General features: G+C 40.8%; 1 protein-coding gene across 7 annotated transcripts in view; it reads right to left on the minus strand.

Moving 5' to 3' along the window:
• Positions 1-26301, minus strand: part of PDLIM5 (PDZ and LIM domain 5) — a 127396-nt gene that overhangs the window by 13525 nt on the left and 87570 nt on the right. For 5 of the 7 annotated variants that reach the window (XM_053404041.1, XM_053404039.1, XM_053404042.1 and 2 more), the window contains 6 exons: positions 25589-25693; positions 24563-24691; positions 22622-22831; positions 20555-20701; positions 18977-19114; positions 10585-10769 (listed from right to left, as the gene is read on the minus strand). In XM_053404041.1, the coding sequence (XP_053260016.1) occupies positions 10585-10769; positions 18977-19114; positions 20555-20701; positions 22622-22831; positions 24563-24691; positions 25589-25693 (914 nt within the window). The remainder of the gene's footprint in view (positions 1-10584; positions 10770-18976; positions 19115-20554; positions 20702-22621; positions 22832-24562; positions 24692-25588; positions 25694-26301) is intronic. The other 2 variants (XM_053404043.1, XM_053404044.1) reach the window with 1 other exon arrangement.

The raw sequence follows: 26301 nt of genomic DNA on the forward strand, positions 1-26301 counted from the left end.
CCAATGAGGACTGAGTGGTCAACAGGAGTTACAGAATATTGCATGTCAGCTGGGGTGGAGAACCAGGGCAAGGGGATAAGAGATAGAACTGGCCTGCTTGAGCTGAACCCCAACTGAGCATTGCAATGTTCAGAAACATGTTTACAAATATTCAACTGGATAAAGAAATACCACTCCTTATGCATGCAAAAAAAATTTCACCTATTCACATACAAACACAGCATTTCCCATGAAATATTACTACTATTACTATTTCGATTTTCTAGATCACTATTTTAAAGCCTTAAAATTAAAGGTGACAATATTTGGCACAGCCAAGGTTTTATTAATAGCATATGGTACTGCTGATTGCCAACTCAATAGTGAACTGGAAAAAATAGTGAAGCATTGGTACGAGGGAGTAAGGTCAGATGTGTGAGGGAGTTACTCTTGACAGATGATCTCTTGCCCATGGCAACAATACAACAGACTAAATAGTTCAGCACTCACTTAAATATAAGATCAAGTGTCATGTAATGTCTATAAATAACAATACTACTTCAATGTGCACAATTTCATTTTCAACTGCTGAAATGAAATATAGTGCTATTAGACTAGTATAAAACAAAATGCTGGTTCTTCAGCAGAATATTAACACACTCTTATACAGTAGCAGTTCTTTATTTCCTGTCCATGTGGAAGCTGAAGGAATTTATCCTGCTTAAATAAAAAAATAATTATGGTAAATGTATGAGATACTTTAGTCCCTTAAGATCCCCCAAAGAATCATGGGCTCAGGTTAGCAGCAGAGAAAGAGCACAAAGCATTCAATAGCCACATTTTATTTTATTTTGCTGAATTTGTGGAATACAGTTAAAGCTTTAAATCCTCTCATGATGAAAGTCAGAACAGGAAGGATTATGCTGTTATCATTTCTTAAAATGACTGAGAAAGCTAGAATGTGCACCATGAAAATCAGAACAGGTGCATTAGAGGCCCGGTTACAACTTCAGAGGGTTAGTTTCCTGCTGTAGTAGCTAGCCTTTCATCTCTCAAGAGCTCAGAATAAATGGGCTGTGAAGCTTCTTAATTAAAATGAGCATTCTGGGTTGGCTTGGGTCATCTTCTCATCTGCTGCACCATAAGCCACTCAAAAGTCAGCACAATTTCAGAGTTGTGTGTGTGTGTGTGTGTGTACTGACATACACATACAAACACCAAGCAAGAGCAGTTATAGAACCTGGGAAGGAAGTAGCACCTTGGAGCACCATCACATCATACTTACACCCATCTATTTATTTCAGTTTGGTTAATTTTTGCATCAAGTAGCATTACTCATTATACGTCATAGATTTGTGTCTTGGCTGACTTCATGGTTTTCCCCACGTGATTTTTGCATAGTGTACACACCCACCCACCCACCCACCCTTCTCATGATTTGTGAGATCAAAAATTATGAAACCGATATCACAATAAGGACTTCAAGCTGGTTTGGGACAGTATATTACTTTATCGCCCAGCCCAAGCTCTGGATAATGCCATTGGGGTAATTGGGATGCCATACTGGGACTCTTAAAAGTAGAACTTCTAAGTAATGAGGCAGAAATGGCTGTGAGAGTTAGAGACATTCCCACATTCCAAGACAGCAAGAGACTTCTGCATGGACAGTTCCATGCAGTTCGGAATGATGATGGCAGCAACCAGACCCCCAAAAGGCACAAGGAAGATAAACACACAATAAAAACCAGTAGTTAACAATGCAAAATTCACAAGCCATTACCTTCGGGTACAATAAAACTAGGGTTGCCATATGTCTGGGTTTTCCCAGACATTTAAACCGTACTATCCTTGCTACTAAACAGCACTTCCATTTTACTTCTGCCAACATTTTATAAAGGAGAGATGAGAGTGCTGACTGTAAATCAACTAGCCTGATAAGAAGACCCTGTCTCTGAACTATATTTAAACTAGGGAATGGAAGAGAATTTCATTCAGTTTGCAATTTTAAGTGAACTGACCTGATTCCCATCTCCCAAACTGGCACAATGGACTGGAACAATACAGCCCTTGACTCAATATATATATATCCTAATATATATATATTAGGATAAAATCGTTTAGAAATATGTTCAATGAGATAAAACACATATTTTAATATGAATTTTTGGATGGATTTTTTCCCTCATTTTAAAAACCAGTTTAATGTGGAAACAAATTCATGACTGAACACATGCAAAATTGACACCAACTGGAAATTAAGGACAGATGGAAGAGACTAACAGAGGTTACTGTAGTCCCCTACACTTCAGAAAGGCTAACTAGTACAGTGGTACCTTGGTTTACAAATTTAATCCATTCCGGAAGTATGTTCTTAAACCAAAGCATTCATAAACCAAGGCGTGCTTTCCCATAGCAGTGGGGGACTCAATTTACAAATGGAACACACTCAACAGGAAGCGAAACATGTTCTGCTTCCAAGGCAAAGTTCACAAACCAAAACACCTACTTCTGGGTTTGCAGCATTCTTAATCCAAGTTGTTCATAAACTAAGCTGTTCTTAAACCAAGGTACCACTGCAGTTGAAGTTAACAAGTAGGAAGTGAAATCAAAGTTATGCATGAAGTCTAGATCTAGATTATTTCACTGCATTACTGAATCTATCCTATATTTACTTAACTGTTAACACAGGCTGTAGGGCAAAACATTTGATGGCTACCAGATTGGGGAAGGCTGGTCTAGGAACTTGAAATCTTACTCATTTTACATTAAGGTATCCATTCTCACACGTCTCTCCTTTTCCCATTGTTCCTTCTTCCATACCTTTGTCCAACACACTTCCATACATATCCACGCCCACACAGGCGCATTTACTATCAGACCATATTTCTCTCTTTATTCCCCACCTTTTAAAAGCACTGTAGCAACACCTGAGCTGATTTTGAACTGCCTGCACCTCGTCTAATCATAGCAACCTATGTGAAGTCGGTGTCAAATGCTACCGTTTTGATCTGATAGCACCTCTTTTGCAGAGGTATAGGTTGCAATGGAGAATCATGTCCTAATTAACTAATCAACCCTCAACAGCTTTTTGCTATCGCTCTTTGTCATGGGGTAGCAGGGAAAATTAGAACTTCTTGTTTTTTACAAGACTGTCTGAATGCACGTATGGTAAATTTCTATCAATCATTGATCCTGGGGCATGTCTCTATGTGCTGCAGCTCTGCAAATGCTTTCTAGGAGCCGGGTTAATTCACCTCTTATTTGCCATTTTAAAATGTTACATTGTTTGGAACCATGCACCCTCTGGACAGATCATGAAGCTGAGGCTCCAATACTTTGGCCACTTCATGAGAAGAGAAGACTCCCTGGAAAAGACCCTGATGTTGGGAAAGATGGAGGGCACAAGGAGAAGGGGACGACAGAGGACGAGATGGTTGGATAGTGTTCGCGAAGCTACCAGCATGAGTTTGACCAAACTGCGGGAGGCAGTTGAAGACAGGAGTGCCTGGCGTGCTCTGGTCCATGGGGTCACGAAGAGTCGGACATGACTAAACAACAAACAACAACCCTCTGGGTGGCTGAGACAATGTTCTCTCCCTTAAATTTCCCATGGCGGCAGATCCCACCTAACAGGGTAGCCTCAGTGCAGAATTATTGGGGTCATGGCTGTGCCTGGCTAGAGGCCAAGGAAGGATGTAATGTTGCCAGAAGTGGGTGGGATGAAGAAGAGGATATGGGCACATATTAATCCATCCCCTCTGCATTTGACGCCATGGAAGCAGCCAATGGACTGTGGAAGCAAACATTGCAAGCATTTCAAAGCTCTCCCACTACCTGAACCTAGATATGAATAATGCTAAATATTTCCACACCAGTTTATAAACCAATGAAACAATACATACAACCCCCCCAAAGATTATACAGCCCCCATCGTATCTTCCAGTGGCCCCAGGAATTTCACATATTTTCATTTATATTTGCACAATCCTAAAAAAAACCCAAAATAAAAACCAAAAACAAACCCCACTGCCACGGTGATTTCAAAAGGTTGACATTTTACATCACAAGTAAATACCTCAGCTTTAACAGTTGACATTTACGAATAGCTTTGCTGTGGTTTCACAATATACTTTCCTTGGCTGCGTCGGAATTCACATTAGTTAACTTGTGAGAGTTTGTGGTATGCCGCCTCGTGACAGAAAAACAATTTAGAATTATTAATACCAGACTGTACATTTGTTAGAATTAAACTCCTCTGATGTTGCTACTGAAATATCTATACAATGTTTGTAGGGAATTAAGGTCTATTCCTACATTTGCTATATTGGTTGACTGCAGAGATGCCTAATCACATCCTCTTTTATTCTTCTGCAAAAAAAGGGGGGGGGGTTCCAGAGAATGATTTAAAAATCTATGCAGAAGTGAAATTGCTGAAACAGGTCTAGGTCTGATCATTTAAAGGAGTCCAACAATGCTGTATTTTAGTTTGATTAAAAAATAATGATGATTTAGCTCCAGCGCTGCATAATCAGTATTTCTATATTCCTAAGGTCTCCCTATGCCCGTAAACATATGACCTCAACACTGCAAGGCATTATGAGAATATTATTTACTGCCTTCTGCAAAGAAAATGATCTAGTCATTAATAGTGCTAAATCCAAATTAGTGGTCTACTACGGTAAGAGGAAAAAATGTTATACAAATAGTACATAGACTTAGAACAGATAAAATCATGTTATCTTGTAACAGCTTTTTCTGCTTCGGGATCTTGGGCTTTGCAAAAATAAAAATAAAAATGAATGCTTAGGCACCTGTGATCAATATGCTCATCTTAAACGTCTTTAGAGCAAAAGTGCTGCCAATGTTTGTTTTCGACACATAAATCGAGGGCTTTGCAAATATCATCAGAACAGAACGAGTTCAAAGGTGGTGGTGGGGGGTTGCATGTGAGTTGGGGTATTAAAATCTCCCCCTGCTTATTTAATAAGAACAGTTATGTGTTATGGCAATCTCTGGCCTAACACATGTTAGGATATCTAATTATTGGTGCAGATTATTTCAAATGGGTGAAGATAGACTTCCTAAGACGTGACTTAAAGAAACAGATGGCACCAGCTCCGAGCAGTTTCTGGTTTCAGAAATTTTCCAAGTTACTAGAACAGTATGGATTTTCAGGGCAGGCTCCGAATTCACTTGTGGCCAGAAACATCTTTAAACAAAGAGTATCAGATGTCAGAGAAGAAACTGACAAAGTTGAACAGAAAAGGGCTGCTATTATGCATTGATTGTCAGTTCCAAAACAACTGTATTTTCATACTGATGCTGATATTTCCCATGAAAACAGAATACCAGAAAGCTTTTATCAGACTTCATTCTGAACAGATGGAATCAGTGATGCAACTGGAGAGATTCCTGGGCATCCATCTGTTGGGCAGCACTAACAGGATACCTGCCTCAGTATATTATCTGTAGTCTAATATTAGAGAACGCTATGTAAAGTCCTTACAAAAAGCATGAAATATTGGAGACTGACCGGGGGGGAAAGCTTTATATTATAAGGAACTAATCAGTATGTAACTTGGGAGGGAGCCTCTTTTGTGATAAAAGTCTTCAAGTCTCAGGGTGGTATTCAACTAAGTTTTACTCAGAGTATACCCACTGAAATTAATGAACATGGCTAAGTTACATCCATTACTTCTAGTGAGTCGACCTCAACTGCCTCATGATTCAGATGGAACAGAATGACAGAGGTGGGTATAATTAAATATTGGTAACACCTAACTCCTCATCTCCTTATGACCACTCCCAGTGGATTCAGACACAGTTAAATAGCATGGGAACAAGATTGACCCCCTGTATTTCCAACTTTCACAGTGCCATACAGGAGGCCCCAATAACTACCGTACTTTCTGGAAATGGCTCTAGAGGCAGAAGCAGAACCATTAAAGTACAGTGCCCCCAACTTTCACTTTCTTGAGCTACTCCAGAAGGATATTGTGGTCAAAAAGTGCCAAAACATCAAGCAGAATGAGCAGAAGTACACTCCCCACATCGCTCTTTGATGACAAATGTCATCAGCCAGGGCGGGCCAAGGCAGTTTCAGTGCCCTGACTGGGCCTGAAGCCAGGCTGAAATAGATCCAGACAATCAGTTACCTATTTTTACCTAGCAGTTAAACTATTTTGCAAAACCTGGACAAAAGCACTTAAATATTTCATGAAGTAGCTGCAGTTGCATGAGGAGCAAGTATCCGCTGCTAAAAATAGCCAAATGTAATAATGGGAAGTCTTTGCATGTCCTGTACTTGGTATAGATTTCCACAAAAGCTCAAGTTTTCCAAATGTGTTCTAGGATCAGTAAATAAATCTCCTTAATGCTTCACAGGTGGTATTTATCACCAAGAAATCCAACAAGTTTCATAAACAAGCTGATGAATGCACTGTTATGCTTCCATTGTGGATTTTTCTCACCTTCTTTTTATGTACAATTTCATCTGCATGAATGCCTTTAGATACAACCCTTTGTGACTGCTGTTATTTTCACTTAGGAAGAACTGGCACATTATATCCCCCCCCCACAGCATCTTTTAGAAAGTACACTTTCAAAAGCTACTCCCTCTTGTCAGTCATCTCCCACCTTCAGACAATACGCAGAGCCTCTGTCAAAATCATCTTTCTCCCACAGTCACTGAAGTCATCCTTCTGTTAATCTTCTGCACTAGCCCAACTTCCTTTTTAACACTAATTTAAAACTCTAGTTCTTGATTTATAGTGCAACCAATCCTGGCCTTCCCAGCCCAATCACCTAGAAGGCAAATGGCTAGATATATGATTGTAAAAAACATTATATTTCTTTGTGTCTTTTGGCTTATTTTTATTACTCAGAGGCCTCTCAAGTTATCTTGAGAAAGACATCTTGGGTGTGAGTCCTGGAAGACCTGCTCCATGCCTTTTCCACTTGGCTTGGCACGGCGGGACCCGGACTGACTCCAGCTACAAAAGCTAAGGCTGCTGAATACACTCTTTGGCTGGAGTATTGTTTAGGGGCTTTCACTGTTTTGTTGTTGTTGTGGTGGTGGTTGTTGCAGTTATTTATACATATTTTTGTATCTTTATTTTTAGATCTTATAATGTGTACTTTTTACTGTGTTTTATTTATTGCCTGTTTATGACTACTTTTATTATGTTTTGTGTTGTAAGCCGCCTTGAACATGGTTTTTAACTATGGAAAGGCAGCATACAAATTAAATGACAATGATGATGAAGTCAGCCTCAGCCCATAATGTGTTAACTTAAAAGAAACACACACACACCCCAACAAGGCTGTAGGAGATAAGAACCAACTCAAAAGAATGATAGGATCAGTCATGAAACATAATAGCTTTATGAGGTATTTCTGCGAACAATTCAAAGCGCAGGTTTTAACCTTTAAAGCTTAAAAATTTTGGGAGAGGGTTGTTTAGAGGACTATCGGCAAAGACACAAACTTGCCCAGCTTTGAAATGTGTCTCAAGAGGCCCTGCTCATGTGGCAGCGTGTGATGTGAATTTGGTTAGTAAGCTTGAGAGAAAGGGCCTTTTCTGTGGTGGCACCCAGGTTGTGGAAACAACTGCCCTCAGGGATGGGCATAGCCTTTAACTGTGGTTTTTTAAATGGTTTTAAGAAACTTCCTTTTTTGAGCAGCCTTCTCTTAAATCTGCCCCCGCCCGGCACGAAAGGTATTTTGCAGAATATAGCTATATTAGTTGTTACGATAGTCTCTTATTTGTTTTAATCGGCCTTTATAATGAGCAGTAAATGTCACTCCTTTTATCAGCCCTGATTATTCAAATTTTTCTCCTTATGTTTTTATGATGTGAGCCACCTTGGGGCAGCATATAAATCTTTTTATAAACATAAATAAATTAGCGGCAGTGCTGTGTCAAATCCAATCGCCAGAGTTTTTCTAAACCACTGTCCTCTTTATTATGCCACTTTTTTGGAGATGGGGCAAATTTCAGAGATGAGGCAGGCTTGGTCCATACCAGTTACATAACTTTATAAGGTGGCTGAGGAGCCAAGAGAAAGCTCCTGAAAACAAACAGTGTGCCAGTAACAACAAGTGTGGTCCTGACTTTCAAAGGACTTTTTTCAGCCTGCTGAGATGGAATGGGATATACTCTTTTCCACCTAACCGGGGAGATCCTTTGAAAGCCAGGATTACCATCACTGTTAACTAGTGCAATCCCTGCTTTCAAAGGCATTTTCTTTCCCAAAACCACCTTGCAAAATTCCTCTCTGATAGGGACCAGCCCTCAAATCCCTCTAAAATTCACCATGCCTCTCTCCCAATTTTCAAGGTGGATTTTTTTTTAGTGCTTCCCATCATCACAATCATTTGCTTTAAAAAACAAAAACAGCTGCACTCGTAAAGTTCAGCTCAGCTCCAGGCAGGGAGCAAGAATCTTTACTCTTCTGTAGAGCATGTTAACACAGTTGTGGCCCTTGCTGTTGAGCTGGCAACAGCAGAAGTGACAGCGGCAATATCAGAGAGAAAAAGTACTGAAATGTGATTTTGAACATATACTTTAAAAAAAAAAAAAATCAACCAGTTATGGAAGACCGCATACTAAAACTTTCAACACTCTTAACTTTCCACCACCAAGTAGAATAATCTGAAGGTCAAACACTGCATTTTTGTTAAATGAAGCATATCTGAAAAGAACACAGAGCATTCAACGCAGGCTATCGTCTTTTCCTTTTTGTAAACAGCCTTAACTTCGTCTCACATTTTGCCACTAAAAGTGAGTTCAGTGGGGCATAGATACGATGATTTATCGCCACCTTGAGGATACTTTGAAGTTCCACACCTCTGAAGCCCAAAGAGTTGTTCGTTTATTAAATGGTTGCAACACAGCCATATGCTCAAAAGGCTGCATTATTAAAAATACATGGCACATTAACACCTTATGTTCTCTCTTTTACTTTGAGATTTTCCCCCTAACTTGTAAGCACATTCCCTGCCTCCCCTGAAAGGACAAATCCCTTTAAAGTGCCATTGAAAATACAGCTTTACAACTTGAACCATTGGAGAAGCAGGTAAGGGGACCCTATCCTGTATTCAAGATGGTTGATAGCCAAGCTATTCGGTACCCGCTGAAAACATTATTGTTTAGGCAAGCCTACCCAGATGCTTAAGGGATGCAGGTGGCGCTGTGGGTTAAACCACAGAGCCTAGGACTTGCTGATCAGAAGGTCGGCGGTTCGAATCCCCACAACAGGGTGAGCTCCTGTTGCTCAGTCCCTGCTCCTGCCAACCTAGCAATTCGAAAGCACATCAAAGTGCAAGTAGATAAATAGGTACCGCTCCAGTGGGAAGGCAAACAGCAGTTCCGTGAGCTGCTCTGGTTCACCAGAAGCGACTTAGTCATGCTGGCCACATGACCCGGAAGCTGTACGCTGGCTCCCCTGGCCAATAAAGCGAGATGAGTGCCACAACCCCAGAGTCAGTCATGACTGGACCTAATGGTCAGGGGTCCCTTTACCTTTGCCTTTTTACCCAGATGCTTAGAAAGCTGAGGTAATTTTAAAATGCTTTAGTTTGTTAGCTTTTGTATGTTTAAAGTATAGTTCTGAATTTTTCTCAATTTTACTGTTTTATCTTGTTGTAAACAGCTTCAAGGCATTTTTAAAAAACAATCAAGCAGTGTAAAAAACTTATGAAAGAAATAAGTGGCCCATTTTAGATAGCAACCCTCAGTAAATTTGGGGTGTTTAAGAGCCTATAAGGGTACAGATTTGTTAATTAAGCCATAAGGCACATCCACACAGGACAGTTACGTCCACTCCCTTTTCAATATGGCACCACAGACCTATGTACCTTGAGAACTGTATTTTTAAAAATGTTTTCTGTGTTATTGTCAAAGTAGAAGTTTCCTGCAGGAAAAAATATAGGAGTGGAAACATTTATTCTCCACAGAACTGGCTGTATAAATGCATCATATAAATAATTAATAATTACTGATATACTTGAGAAGGGTGGCCTTTTTTGTATGTATTGTATAAATGATGCCACATACTCTTATTATAAAAAAGGACCCCTGGACAGTTAAGTCCAGTCAAAGGCGACTATGGGGTTGTGGCGCTCATCTCGCTTTCAGGCCAAGGGAGCCAGCATTTGTCCACAGACGGCTTTCCGGGTCACTTGGCCAGCATGACTAAACCACTTCTGGCGCAACGGAACACAGTGATGAAAACCAGAGCACATGGAAATGCTATTTACCTTCCCGCCGCAGTGGTACCTATTTATCTACTCGCACTGACGTGTTTTCAAACTGCTACTCGCACTGGCGTGTTTTCAAACTGCAGGAGCTGGGACAGAGCGACAGGAGCTCACCCTGTCAAGGGGATTCGAACCGCTGACCTTCTGATCAGCAAGCCCAAGAAGCTCAGTGGTTTAGACCACAGGGCCACCTGCATCCCTACTCTTATTATATCCTTTAATACACTAGCAAAGTAAGGCAACTAAAACCTCGAATTTACAAACAGGAATTATCCTCATCATTTTACCTTTTCCATATACACCTTTTGCATTTTTAACTGAGCAAATAGTAGTTGATAAATGTACCTGGCGGATTAGAAGATTGCCAGCCTGAGGTTTTGACTGCATACTGAGGTCCTGTTGGCTTGACAGCTGGCACAGATGCTGGATTGGCAGGAACTGGTCCACGTGTGCCGTTCTCTGGAGTTTCAGGCATGCTCCTTACTGTGGCAGCAGTGTAAGCAGTAAACTGTGTTTGCTCCAGGGAATCACTATTTGGAAACAAAATATTATCCCTTAGTTTAGAGCATTCACAAAACAAGGGTAGATGAAGTTAGATGAATGTGCTCTTGATTTACATAAATATGAAGGATAATTTTTATCTGAAATTACAAAACTCTGTTCCAAAATATTTATCTTTCATTATATCCAACACACACAGCAATGTATTTGTCTTATGACAATTCGGACTCAGGGAACATGACAGCTCTCATTTTCAATGTTTTGAAACCCAAGCACACGCTGAAATAGCAAAATGCTGAGATCAGTTACACAATTGGTACATAATGCTAAGGTATAGTGTTTCTGAAATGCCCAAGACAAATGAACAAACAAATCAGGAAAAATACTTTTAAAAGATAAGCTTACACCTCTGGAAATAAGAAGCTTATTCCAGGTTGCACTGTGGCTTATGTCACTATTGAAAAGTCAGTGTTTTTGTTATCAAAACACTGGTCAAATGCACCCAAGGCTTTCATTTTGAAGTCATTCCAGTAGGCAAGTGAAACTAGCAGATGCTTTAAGTCTATTATTTTTTTGCTGCTACTTACTATTACAATTATATTCCATCTTTTCTCCAAGGAGCATCTAGGGTCTGAGTGCATGGTTCTTCCTCTTTCATTTTAACCTGTGAGTCATACTAGGCTAGGCAAAGAGATAGCGACTGGCCCAAGATCACCCAGTGAACTTTGTGATGCAATGGGGATTTGAAAACGACTCCCCTTGGTCCTAGACATTTCACTCACAATACCACACTAGTTATTACACACACATTAAATGAGCACAGAATGGAACGCTATATGTAGGGTGAATGATAACAGTAAATAATAAAGCCATACAGCTGCAATGCAACAATCTATGGGTATTTTAATGGAAGGAAAGGCTGCAGCCTTGGTGGAGAGTGGCCTTTTCATGAAACTTTTGATTTATGGCTCACTCCAATGCCTACTGAGCTTAGGAGGAGGCTCTCTGTCAACATTTGCGGCAGGTCTCACACACCAATAACTGTTGGAACTGTTTTTGTAAGATTTACTTCATCACATCAGAAAACATTTTTCTCTTCTGCTGCTGCACTCCCTCTGGGCTTCCTCCCAGTGGTAATCTTTACATCACGTTCAAGTAATCATGGAAATGCTGTCAATATGCAGCACGACGACTTAAAAAGCGCTAATTTCCATAGCAATCGGCTTTCTGGCATAATTCTGTGTATCAGTCAGACTGATTAATGGGACAGTGTTTTGAGGGAAGAAAATCCCACATTAATATTAAGAAACACTAACGCAGAGTTGCTCATCTGTCAAGTTCATTTAACACAGCCAGCAAAAAGCTCAAGAATGAGCCCCCCTGGCAACTGGGTACTTCCCTCAGAGGAATGCATCTTTTACCATTAAAAGTAGTAAAGGACTTTTAAGTTCTTTTAAGTGATACAATTTCCCTGATCTGTAGCTTTAAGAAAGCCTTTCAAATTGCATTTAAGAATCGGGGGGGGGGGGGAGAGACCATGTGCCATGCATGAAGAAGGTTTCAGGTTCAATCCCCAACATCTGCAAGAAAAGAGATTCTGCCAGTTACTTGGCCTCTGGATAGTGTTGACTCCCATCAGCCTTGACCATTGGCCATGCTGGCTGGGACTGAGAGTTGTAGTTCAGCAAAACCTAGAGGACAAAAGAATCCCCACCCCAAGACAAAAATAGATGGATGAGTCCGACTCAGTATAAGGCAGCTTTCCATGTCCTTCTTTTAAAAGACATAAGGCAGGCAGGCTAGAACATGTTATTTAATGCATTGCCATGTGATTTTCAGTTTTTTTTACGTATGATAGGTTAGTTCTAATTAAGTTTCAGTTTTAGGCTGAAACGACCAACACTCCTTTTATCAAAAGAGCTAGTAAAAGATCAGGGAAATTTTTGAGGTGGGAAGGGAGACTTCATTGCTGTGAGAGCTCTGCCCCCTTTCCCCTCGGTCCTCCTATTCCTGCTGCCCCTTCCCCATCTTCCACCCCTCAGATTCGCTTACTTTCTCTTTGCCACCAAAAGGGCGAAACCAGATACGATGGAGCAGCCATATTTGTTGTTCATGTGTCTGTCCTGTTTGTGCATTGAAATGGAGGGAATTCAAAGAGGCATGCAAGTGAGAGTAGCTCACCTCTCGACACTTCGCCTCCCTGAGATCTGTCACTTCAGGTACTTTTCTCTCAGCTCACTTCCAATACCAGAGACAGATTGGGAGAAAAAGTGCCTGAAATGATGAAGTGCTTCCCTAAAGCAGGAAAGACAAAAGGGACTCACGCCCCACATGTCAACGCCCTGGTTTCACTGTGGAATAGTGGATGGAAAGGGTCATTGACATGACTGTTCCTAAACCCCCTCTCTCGCCATGGAAAGTTTGGGAGGCTGCTTGGTTTACCGCAAAGCTTCAGAAGATAAAGGAGGCCAGACACTGTCTACAGTAGGTGGCACACGTTCTGGTGTGAATCTGATCAAATAGAGACACGAGTGCATAGCCATTCCAACTGGATGGCACTGATGGCTGTGAAAAAAGCATCTCTCTCTGCCTCTATTGCATCCTCAGTGAATCACCCAGTAGGGGGTATTAAGAATGGTAAATTAGGTGGTCCAGACCAGTGTGGTATCATTGACAGAAGACCAGTCAATAGCCTTCTGTGAGAGATCTGTGAATCACTTTGAGGAGGGGGAAAGGTGTGTAAGGGTATGATTTTCTCATCTCATTTCAATTCACAGCAGAGATCTATGCTGACAGTTTGCCTGAAATCAATACTTCCCATGTCTGACTTCTGAGGTTACATATGAGGATATTTTGCTTTCAGCTTCAAGATTTAGAAACCTGCTTCAAGTCCTCCAGAGATCAAATCAAACTCACTAACTGTTAAGAGCATTGCAGCTGGAAATATAATTTGAACATGCAGAAAATAGAATTAATTAAATTTAGTAAAAAGCTAAATTAGCGACAGTGACTAATGAAGAATGAATTAGAGCAATAGAGCCACTTAAGTAAAAGTTAATGAGATACAGAAGAGCTGAAGTATGCAAAGCACTTGCCTAACCTATGTATTGCATTTCCCCAAGCTAGAATTAATTCTGTAAAGTAGATCTCTACATATAATTTTTAAAGATTTTTTCCCCTCCTCCTCATCTACCTAATTTACTGCCGTATTCTTGAAGAACAATGAACTCTCTCGGGCTTTTATGGGGACAAGACAGAGAACTGCTGCAATCCAGGAACTCCCTTTGGTGCAAGAAATTTAAAAGTTACACATCATGTAGTACAGGTTAGGGTGCTCTTTTGTGAAAAGGAATGAACTTCAACATGGGCAAATTTGCACCATTGTCTGCCTAGATTGCAACTTGGTACATGAGCAAGAAGCTAATGTACAAAAGTGCTTCAGAAAGTTAAGCAAAACAGTGGGCTGGTCATTCCCAGGGCAGACTTCAGAGGTCAGAAAGGCCAGACACCTGCTGGATTCTTTAGATAGGGAAGCCTACAGTTCAGAGCCACTACTATCATTTTGCATTGAAGAAGAGAGTAGCAGGCAAACATTCCTGGTTAAAAATCCCCCACTAGTGAGACAGCTTGCCCATACAGATCCCTAAGCACTGGCCATAGTGCTGTTAATTCCAGAAATAAGTGCTCTTCAATCCTTCAAGTTTTGTTTTCTACATTAAATGTCAAATTTTATTCTCATTATATCAAGCGTGGTTCACCTCTACCTGACAGCAACCCCCCTGGGGGGGTGTTTGGTTTTATTCTGCTTCCGAATACTCCCTAAAATTTGACATTTTTGCCCACTGTTGCCAATCTGTCCATGGAAACTGCAATGCAGGCTGATAGAGACTGTGCTTATATGGTATATCATTTGACAAAGGGAATATGAAGGAAGACTTAACAGTTAAAGCAAAATATTGGGGGAAGGGAGATTAAAGGAGAGAGTCAGCCATACTGTGTAAGGGCTCAGACAAACTTTGCATCAATGTTTCATGAGGGAAACTTGAAAAGTGCAAATAGATGACCCTTGCAGGAGAGCATTCCAAAGTCAGGCCACCACCACAACAAAGATCATATTCCATAACCACCTGCCTCACTTATGAAGATAGGGAAACACAATTTGAGCAGGACTCTTTCTAGAACCTGTTGCTTGGTTGTAACTATAGATCAATCCTTTAAGCTATTCTACTGAGTCCTGGCTTTCCCTAAGGTGTCTTCTTCCACTACCTACTGATTTAGAGAGCAGCAAGACTCTCCTTCTAAAAGGAGACTCCCCTTTGTGGCACAGATGTCTAATCAGTGAACATAAGAACCAGAGCAAACAGTTATTAGATGCAGGCATTCTTATAACTCTAGCATTCTGACTTAACATACTGTCTCTCCAGCAACTATTCCCACTCCTTTTTACAAATAGTCGTACCTTGGCAGTCAAACGGAATCCATTCCAGAAGTCCGCTCGACTTCCAAAACGTTTGGAAACCAAAGCGCAGCTTCTGATTGGCTGCAAGAGGTTCCTGCAGCCAACTGGAAGCCGCAGAAGCCATGCTGGACATTCAGCTTCCGAAAATCATTCAAAAATCGGAACACTCTGATTTGTTTGGGAGCCAAGGCGTTTGGGATCCAAGGTACAACTATATTCATATTTATATCTGTTTGCCCCATATTCTCCTAATGCTAGCCCTCATGTTACCCAACCATAATTAACCGTCGTTTTTCTAATGTTCTGTACAAGTCACTTCCCTCTAGCTCCACCCAGCATTCTATTTCCCCACTGCCAATCAAGCTTCCCTTTCGACTTTTGTTATAAAGATACTCCCTCTCTCTCTCTCTCTCTCTCTCTCTCTATATATATAAAACAATAATAAACAACTGTTTAACTACCTTTGCTTTAGGACTGCAGCCTTAGTCGTGTCTCTGATTTAAGGATTAGCTTCTAGCTAGCTTCTAATGAAAATCAACTTTTTGCTATGTTTCAGGCATCTCTTTTTAAAAACAAAGAGAAATGCACAAAGTATTTAAAATAGTTCCACCTTTTTATCACCAGTAAAAGGAGGGAGGTATTGAACTCTAATTTGCGGTTTCTGGAATGTTAAACAGAGATCAACAGATGTAAAAATAAACCTGCCATTTCATAATGTTTGCAGGCATAACAGAAATGTTTGGAGGAAAAATGCCTGCACGATGGCAACATAAAAAAAAATGCTTGGTGCCAAGGTCACAGGAGACACAAAGGGAGAAGAAATTCTTACTTTCCACCCCATAATCCTATTCTGCTCTTTAAAAAAAACTTTCCGCTGTAAATTACAAGGGTAAATGTTTATGTTGCTAAAAGTAACAGTGTTTCCAATGGTTTATAAGGAAAAAGGAGGAACTGCCAGGCTCACAAAGAGGTAAAAAAGAACAAATAGGGTAATGCTATTCAAGTTTTTTTGCCTTGGATTCTGTTAAAAAGGGCACACGCAATAAAGGTGTGAGAAGTGGGAATCCAAGTTGCATCAAGCAACTTTTTCAGAAGCAGCATAATTTGTTTCCTCAAAACACACCATGGTTTCCTCCATAACACTAAATCATTAGTGTTACAATCCTAGAAAGGTGTCAATTATGTGCTAATAGAGGGAGTTTGGAAATTCACAATTTAAAAGGCAGCCAAGGCAGCCACTTGCCTGGTACAAGTAACAGAGCGAATTATACTTGCATGTTTTACAATGCCACCTACCTGTGTTTGGGCTGCTACTGCAGCAAAATCCTAGATATCTACCCTTGGACTTCTGAGTTCCCAGGGAAATGCATCCCTAGGACAGATGTGCACAAAGTTCTCTCTGCCTTCTTTCATTACATGACCAATGGACTTTTGCAACTAGATTGTAGTCCCTACAAAATTTTCAAATTGGAGCCCAGGGAGCACATGCTTTTCCCCTTCCCTCTCCAAGCAAATTCTCCTCCCTTCCTTTGTTAAATGTGCACCAACAGAAACCAGAGTTCACCCATAATCATAGTTTCCAGTTCCATTTTAATCTATGGTTTCAATTCAAGTTTATAAAAAAAAATTTGATTGATCATGTTTGTCAAAGGCGCTCCCCATCCAAAGAATGCACACAGCAGAGAATGAACTCTTTATTGTCAAAGATAACACAGTCACTTCTGGAGACCTACACACACCAATCTAGTGCTTAAGGAGTTATTCCCAGGTCCTTGCTCTGTGGAACAGGTGCAGCAACTGGTGACCACTCCCCCTCCACCAGTTTATGTACCTTTCCCCAACGGGCTGTGAACACCTAGTCGGAGACTACATCTGCAAGAAAGCTGCTTCTGCTCTTCCCACTTCACTTCTTTCTTGGTTCTGGGAGAGAGTGGTGCAAAAGAGGGTGGGCAAGCACCTGGCCCTTCACTTGTCTGGCCTGCCTCTGCTTCCTCTTCTCCAGCTCTGAAGCTTCCCCTGCGCCTCTGATTCTTGCCTCCTGGCTGGTACAGGTCCTCACAGACCACTGCCCTCCTCTCCCAAGTTAGACTCCAGCCGCCCTTCCCCCAGTACACACTCTGAAGAGGAAGAAAAACCACATTTCTGAGTCCGGCTCCTAATTAGCAAATCAGTTTGCAGAGAGTTAGCATTGCATCTACATACAGGCAGTGGTAGCCAAATTGTGGTGGTAAATAAAGCAATTGACAGGGCCACATTTCCCCACTCGTGTCCTAGTCTAAAGGGTACGTCCATTCCAACCACTCTTCCCGTTTTCAGAGGTGCAGGAAGTGAAGAAACTTTTCATGTCATGCCCCTGTGTTTCTGCACTGGATGTGTCAATTCAAAGATATTCCACAGGCAACCGACACATGACTAGAGTATATGGCAGCGGTCAATTGTATGGAAGCACATTATGTATGGAAGCACATATGCAGCTACACTAGCACAAAAACAACTCCTGTTATTTAATGATAGAACAAGCCTTTGAAGACTGACTGCTTTCAACTGACTGTGCTGCTGAAACGTGAAACCCTATACTCCTGTAGTTTCATAATATTTTCTCATATGCCTACGATTTTTGAAAACGTTCCCTCTTTCCAACCTTTTTCTGCACCTCACTATTGTGAAAGACATATGGTAGTACTTTCATATATTATAAAACTGGCCTAGAACTGGCATAACAACCCAGATTTGGGGAGGGACAAGGACAAAGTTTTATGAAGTACCAAAAAAAAGTTGTGCATCAAAAAAACGGGGAGGGGGGAGACACTTATCTGGCTGTGGAATACATAACAGACATTCACTGCTCTTAAGGAATTTATGAATACAACAAAACAAAATCCTTTGTATACTGTGACTTGGGATATTCAGAATTATGCCTGCTCCTGAGGCACGTTAATAGTGAAATAGTCCGTGTGTGCCAAGCTAGAGGAAACTAGTTTGCTAGACACAATAAATGAGCTAGTTGCATCTAAACCATCAAAACACAGACGTCTGGTTTGTAGGTTAAATAAAGCGTCCAAGGAAAGTTAGGTCTAATGTTACCATAGTTGTGGTCAGGAAGTATGACACAGAACAAAATGTCCCACCCCACAAGGAAACATGAAACATTTTATGGAGTAGCTGTCAAATGTGTATAAAACCATTTATTTGCTCCCCATTTACCGACAGTAACAGCCTCATAAGATTAAGTCAGTGAATATCTGAGGAAGAGAGACTCTCTGTTCCAATAATACAATAATGTGGCTTCTTCACTGATAGAGCTGTTGCCAGTACCTCATTCAAAACTATTGATTCCACTCTGGTAACATTTTCCCACCTTGCAGTTAACAAAAAGGTCACACCTCTTTTAAATTAAGGGAAAAGGTTCGGTGCTATGCAGCACATCACAAATTCAAGACAAGTTGGAGGGCCACCACCAACCTGCACAATTTATGATGACAGCTTTTTAGTGATTAACAGCTCTGTGCCCCCTCACCTCCACACACACACACACACAAAGCAAAACTTCCCCCCGTGCAGCAAGATTCCCTGTCCCATTCTATTAGGTTGCAATGGATATTTTGCTAATAGTGACTGATCAGTACTAGTGAAAATAAACTGCAAGACCTCCATTGCTGGGGCTAAGTACTACATGAGTGGTTTACGTAAGTGTGAATTAATTCATGACAGTCCATTAACAAGTTAGAAGATAAGAAGTCAAAGGAGTGCAAAACCATTCCTGTCGCACACTCTTACGGTCTCCAGTTTCTTTGCATCTCGAAAGCACTTGCTGATTGTCTTGATGGTCTTGTACTTTCCAGAGTTGGTGGTTTGATAATAGGAGTAATGAGAAGGGCATCCAACAGTGTACGATAGGTACTGTGATCAGAGAGTCTGGTAAGCATTTAAAGAGAATTTACTTTGGCAGCTGGTTTACTCGCAAAGTAGAAGATTAACTAGACATGCTACAGTTGTGAGACGTGAACTATCCAGTGCAATTCAGAAATGACTCGCCAACTCTAAGGCAATGCTCCCTCTATTCACAGCACCCCCAACAGGGGTGTTGAAAAGTACTTAGGGGCTTGGGACAGAGGCCTCATCAGCCTATAAGTAGGGGGAAAGGGGCAGGAGACCCAGGCTTCAGGGGCCCTTTGTCACCCCTTAACACCGCCCCTGTCCCCCAATAATTTTAAACTGACTCATGATTCTGGTTGTAATATACAATGCTCCTGAGCCTTTGAGAAAAGGAAAGATGTGCAGCCTCCAAAATTTGACTCACCAGGCTCTGAGAAGCTTTCTAATCCCAGCAGCCAATAATAGCATCTGCAAAGGCTTTACTAAGCTCTACTAGTTATCCTTCTATCCTGTATTTTCGTGACAGCTTCAACTTATAGCAAGCCAAAAACAAAACAAAAAACCCTCTTCCCATATGCTTCTCCGTTCATTGCAAATATTTCTTTTTGAGGGAAATAACATTGCTGCTTGAGAATTATGAGGCATGCAAAATTCTATGTTGAACCAGATAATTCCAAGTTTTGGACACATCACTATATCAAAATTAGAAGGCTGGGCTGGATAGTTGTTCAAAAGTAATGAACAGAAACTGCTAAGTGCATCCAAACCCACCTTGTATGGGTTCATTTAAATAATTAGAGTGACACATCCTGGATTCGGCATCCATTATAAAACCCCAAGGTAAAAGACTGAATTTTGGTTTGTGTGATGTGTTCAAGAAATGAGCAGAGCTAACTTACAATTCATGCCTTTTCAGCTTCTGCTGTGTATATTTGAAAGGAGTTATATTACTAAAGAATATATTCCCTCCCTCTGGTGCATGTTCAAGTAATTATTTCGCTCAGTTGGGGAAATGATGTGGGGTTTCAAAAGACAAATAATATCCCATACTATGTCCCTGAATCTTGAGTGTATTGTAAAATGCTAGTACACTGGTTGAATTCACACAACTATGTACTAAAGCAAAACAAACAGAGCCTTGACCCTCTGGTTTCTTACTGAGCAGCCATGATGGTGATAGCAGCTTCCACTTGTTTTAGATTAACAGTAGTTGAACATTGTCATCTGAATTTGGCTTCTTTTCATTAACCAGCCAGTTTATCCATGTTCAGACAACATGGCAAATGGCAGTATTTTAAAAACGTAAGTAGAACTTTCTGAAACGATCTTTGCAGCTACCTCAGAGAAAGAATACTAAAGCAAAATGTTTTAGCATCATGTCTGAACCAGCTCTGTTAAGTTAGTACCACTGAATTTCACCACTTGCAAATGAACATATTGCACCTCCCACCCTCCACGAGATACAAAGATATTCCAGACCTCCGTACAGCAACTGCAGCAGACACAGCAGCAGCGGCACTCTTAACTTGTGACGATTCCACCTTTGGAAGTAAAGTAGAGGGGATGGGAGCAAACGTTACATTACTTCCCAGTGGATTTTCCAGTGGCTCTTTCATAGGGTAGAAGCTTCAGTTCAATGGAGAGAAAGCAAGGAAGCGAAAGGATAGAGAAAAAGGAAATGAGAAATAAAATATACAAGACACATTTATAGAAGTAATTTCAAAGCTCATTCCTAGCAAAGCAGCAACAAAACCGCTAGCACATTGGATGGGGGACCATGTGTTGATTCCTGCGTTTAAGGAGATTGGGTTAGATTACCCTTGGGGTCCCTTTCAACTCTATGATTCTATGATTTTTTTTTGGGGGGGAAGACATTTAAGCCACCTAGCGTACAATTTCATTAATGAAATTTTCATAACTGCTTCAGAGACTTTTAAAGTTGGCTCTGTAATGGGAGTTTGACCATATTCAACCCATGCAGTGGTGATGGCTCTCATATTTTGATCGAGACAAAACAGGAAAACTGTTGCCTTCACATTCTCCTTACAGACTGCCTGGACTAATCTAATAGCAATAATGCAGCATTGTATGTGTGTGTATATGTTAGGATTCTTGCCCCATGTTGCAGTCATGGGATTGTTTTGTCACATGACGGTGTATGTTTTCATCCCACATAGTAGGAAGTGACGGAGACAGGATGTTTGTATTACTGTGTTTCCGTGATGTAGAATTATTGTCCTGTGTTCTTTCTCTTTTTGCTGTTTGATGCTGATGAGGAAGGAGCTGAGTCAGAATGCTCCAAGTGTATTATATGTAAATAAAGTAGTTTGGACAATATTGCTGTGCTACTGAGTCTGTCACGCTGACTGCTAACACTCTGCTGATACTGAAGTGTGCTGATGTCTCTGAGGCATCAGTCACTGTGATGTTCGGGCTGGAGAAAGACTTTGAGTCTCCTGACCAACCAGGAGGACAGTACTGAACATGGTGGACTAGTCAATAGCATAGCTCTCCCAATATTTAAGTGCATCTTTGATTGATATGCAGTTACTGGAATCATAGCCATTCAAAAATGAAGTTCAGCCTGCACTATTAACCCAGTATGGAAAAGTCAGCAAGGCCTGGCTGACTGAATTTATGCATTTTCCACTTCTTCTTCCCTAATAATGTTATTGAGCCTGGAGCAGTTTCTGTCATCAATAGAGGATCTGAATCTAAATCCAACACAGAATGTGGCATGCTTGCCCCCACTGATTTCAATGGGGTTGCTGAAGGGTTGGTTTCAATAGGCTTAAGCAAGCTTAAACATTGTATCAGGTTGAGACCTTCCTTTTGATCTTCTTAAGATGTATCTACATAATTCATTTAAAGCTTCAAATCAGCATGGTGGCTTTTATAAGGCAATTGTAAAGATGATTTGATGCATGATCGTCTCTGATCGTCTTCCATGAATTTAAGCATGGAGGATTTGGTTTCAGGTCATTGGGACACAGAGCTTGAATTTTGTAATGAATAACTCACTTCAGATGTTAAAATAAAATTAGCTGACCCCTCATAAAAACAGCAACCGGGGGTGGGGGGAATGTATGAGATTATTTTGAGCAACATTAGTATTCAGAAGCAATATATATATATATATATATATATATATATATATATATATATATTCAAAGTTACTAGATTCCCCAGAACAATCAGTAGAGGTGTGGCAGCATTGCTGTTATTGCTTAGGGTTAAGCTTCTAATAATTCCCTTGTGGCCAGTTTACCTGGCCAAAGACTTACTGTTATTGAAAATGTCACTCCGTCCATATTTACTTTTTTTATTGTTCTGTTTTTGTTGGACAAACTTTTCTGCAATGGATTCTTGGCATTTCAGAAAGAAAAGAATTTACTTTTACAGTTTAAATTTTATGGATAAAAGCAAAACCTCCCCCTTGTCATGCTTTTGCACACACACACACAAAATAAATACAGGGAGCCTTATTTCCCTTAAAAAAAAGGCACAGGAAGTAATTTGGTCTTCAAAATTCTAGGATTCCAATACCTGCCAGGAAGAGGGGGCACCAATGCAGATTTCCCAGTCTGGACTGTCAAAGTAGATTCCTCTGGAGCAATTGGAGACATAAGTGTCTCAAATGTCTGAGTTGCCACTGTGCTAGTCAGGGGTAGGCTCCTTTTATTATCAGCTTCATTTGCACCCAACCTTGCAGCAGCTGGGGCAAGCTCTGGAGAACCAGTTTTTATCCTACTTGACCTTAATTCAACAAGAATTATGATACATTAAACACAAATACCATACTTATTTATTTAAATGTTACCTAATAAAAAGCGTAACCAACAGTTATGGTGCTCAATAGGGGTTTTGTTTTTTTGTTTTTAATGAACTACATCTGTTCAAAAGACCTGTGGTATACAAATATCCGGTGTTTATATTTGCCAAATGTCCAATTCCCCCCCCTCCTTCTTTGGATAACTCAAGTCAACTTTGGATAACGAGAATGCGAAGGCAGTCATGGTTTCCTTCCCCGGAGATGGCACTCCTCCAGCTCGTAACTGACAAAAATTATACGCCCAATTTCATTCCCTGAACTTGAATGTTACCATACTTAACACAGAACTTGGATGGTGGTCAGAAGGGAGAACTAAAAATTATACTGAGTCAGGGTCACTTGACACAACTCAGAAAGATCAGTCAGTGTAGGATTTTAAGAAAGCCTGTGCGCCAGCATTTCCAGTGTTATACCAACCAGACTGCATATGTCTGGAGTACATGCAACGCAAATTTCAACAGTCATACAGAACATGTCCCCTTATATCCATTTGACAAAATTTATATACTGTTTGAGTGTAAGAAAACCTCTAGCCAGCTTACAACGAAAATGCTTATACATGCTGATGGGAGAGATGGCAGGATCACTGAAGATTAGGTATGTGTACAGAAGCTGTTTTAACTTGGGTGTTTAACGAAATACCACTGCAAGCAGAGATTTGCTTTTTATGTTGATGCTCATGGGAACTATTGATCAGAAAATCTGTGGTTTCTGCTGTTACTGAGCCCTGCTGCCATCTTGTGGACAACAGAATATCTACTGTAGGAACATTTGAACTATCTGTTCTCAGGGCATTGCATGTTCTCAGACTAGCCAAATGCAAGCATTTGCACTGCTATCAGTTACATTCTAGACCAGAACCAATTCAGAATAGTTTGTGACTTGTTTGAATTTTTCAGGAAGTGATGGAGAAAACACAAATGCTGTGATATGAAAGCAAGTAGCATTTGCTTTTGGTTGAGCTTCAAAGACATTTGTTGTTGCCCCCAGCAAAAGTGGACCATACGTAAAAGACATTTTGAACTTCCATCTCTTGATCACATTGAATGTCTGAGCAGAATGAAATACCTCACCTCCCCCTTCTCACTCATTCTGGATACAGACTGTCACTTGAGGTAGAGGTAGCGGTAGAGGTAAATGACCCCTGGACAGTTAGGTCCAGTCAAAGGCGACTTTGGGGTGCAGTGCTCATCTCGCTTCAGGCCGAGGGAGCTGGCATTTGTCCACAGACATCTTTCCAGGTCATGTGGCCAGCATGACTAAACCGCTTCTGGAGCAATGGAATATCATAACTGAAGCCAGAGCATATGGAAATGCCATTTACCTTCCCGCTGCAGCGGTGCCTATTTATCTACTTGCACTGGTATGCTTTCGAACTGCTAGGTTGGCAGAAGCTAGGGCAGAGCAACTACCTGAGGTAGCGCAGAGCTGTAGGATAGGTCTCAGAAGTAAGGAAGTTGGACCGTGGAGAAAGTTGAAGAGAGAGGGAGAAGAGGCAGGCAGGCAGAGAGAAAATTTAGGAAACCTAACATTCACTGTTCTTCACCAAAGTTTGACAGGCATTTTGCGCGCTTCAGAGAATAAGTGATAAACAGTTTTTAAAAATAATTTATGATATGCTTTGAACAGAATGTAATAAATCAGTATGAAACTACCTAGTGTAGGTTGATGCCGTTTTGGACACAATGGCTACTTGGCTGCTATCACTTAAAATATGAACAGTAGCAGGTGGATATGGTGCACACTTGGGCAAGGCCTCCAACGGATTGTTGAAAAAAAGTTCTCTGAAGAAGAAAATGACAAAGTTTCTAACACCAGAAGTTCTCTTAGTATCCACCCCACCCCACCCCCAACAATTGCACAAATGTATCTGGAGTTGGCTTAATTTGACAAACTTTACAGGCATGGCTATCTCCAACCAATTTCTGCTCATGTAGGATCCGCAAATATCTGTCTGTCGACAAAGAAGACAAAATGCTGAGCTAGATCAGTGTTTTCCAAGCTTGGGTCTCCAGCTGCTTTTGGACTACAGTTCCCATCATCCCTGACTTTACTAGCTAGGGATGATGAGGGAGTTGTAGTCCAAAAACAACTGGAGACCCAAGGTGGAATTTGAGAGGTACACACGATTGACCAGAAGTCTAATTCATAGACTTCAATAAGGATACACAGTTTCTGTTGTTATTTGTGCTGGCAGTTTCTGGGATTAGCTATGTCTGAGGTGGGGAACCTCAGCCCTGTCTAACTAAGCTGGGACTCTACACAGCCAGCACACTCCCCCAAGCCATACCCCTTATTGGCTGCAATTCATGCCTGAGCTGGAATGTGCCCTTGAACTGTGGTAATGGTTGTCTGGAAAGAAAAGAGCTAGGCGGTGGGGGTAAGTCTGAAATTTTGCGTGGCTGGAATGCTGCCTAATATTCCAAGGTAGGATTTGCACCTACTGCCCCATTCACTTTTTGTCTCTGGCCTTATCCACCACCAACGTACAGCCCTTAAAAGTTTTCTGTCAAGGGAATGTCTCTCTCCCCCCCTGCCCCCTGGATAAGAAGGGTTCACCACTCATGGATGTGAAGGTGTTATTCAATTGGGATAACTCACGTTCCCATAAACAGGAAGTAAATAAGGCAAAGGAAGAACTTTCAAAACCAATAATCCAGTAAAGAACAGCAAGTATTTACCTCTTGTGAGATGTAGTAGAAAGATTAGGACCAGGAAGATTGGTTGAAGAAATAGTGATAAGAGCTGGATCTGTTACCACAGAAGTACTTGAAGTTGCTTCTCCCCTGATAGATAGGAGTTTGTTTCAATTCCGCCCCCAAAATCAGAGAATAAGTCAAGTTTATGAAGAAAATGTTAAATTCTACATCTAAGTATGATTTGACAGATGGCATTTGTGCACAAAACTATTACTCCTTTGGGGTGACAGCAAGTCTACAAGCGTTTGGCACTGACAGGTAGCCACTGCCAAAGCAGAAGGTTGTAGCATTTTCTAGATTTTCTAGAACTTATTTGGAACAGTCAAAGCTGAATTCACAATGCAATTCAGACCTTGGTGAGAATTTTCAAGTTTGTTTCGTAATAGTGATAGCAAGATCCTAAAAGCTGAGTATGTTTTGCATGCCTTGAAAACACACTTGAAACTGAATAATGGAAATTTCAGTAAAAATGGCAAGGGCATTCAGAACAAATCATAGTCCAATACAGAAATAACTTTTATTTTGGCCAATGGAATACACATATACAGCTTCAATATCTCATTCGCACTATTAGCTCTTAAGTTGTTGTTTTTCTTAAAATTAATGAATAAGAGCAATCCAGTTTGCCACAGCACCCTGCTTTTTGCTGTGTGCACTGCCCTGTGCAAAAAAAAAATATTTCACAATAATGCTTC

Source organism: Podarcis raffonei, chromosome 9 (genome assembly GCF_027172205.1).
Source record: "Podarcis raffonei isolate rPodRaf1 chromosome 9, rPodRaf1.pri, whole genome shotgun sequence".
NCBI lineage: Eukaryota > Metazoa > Chordata > Lepidosauria > Squamata > Lacertidae > Podarcis > Podarcis raffonei.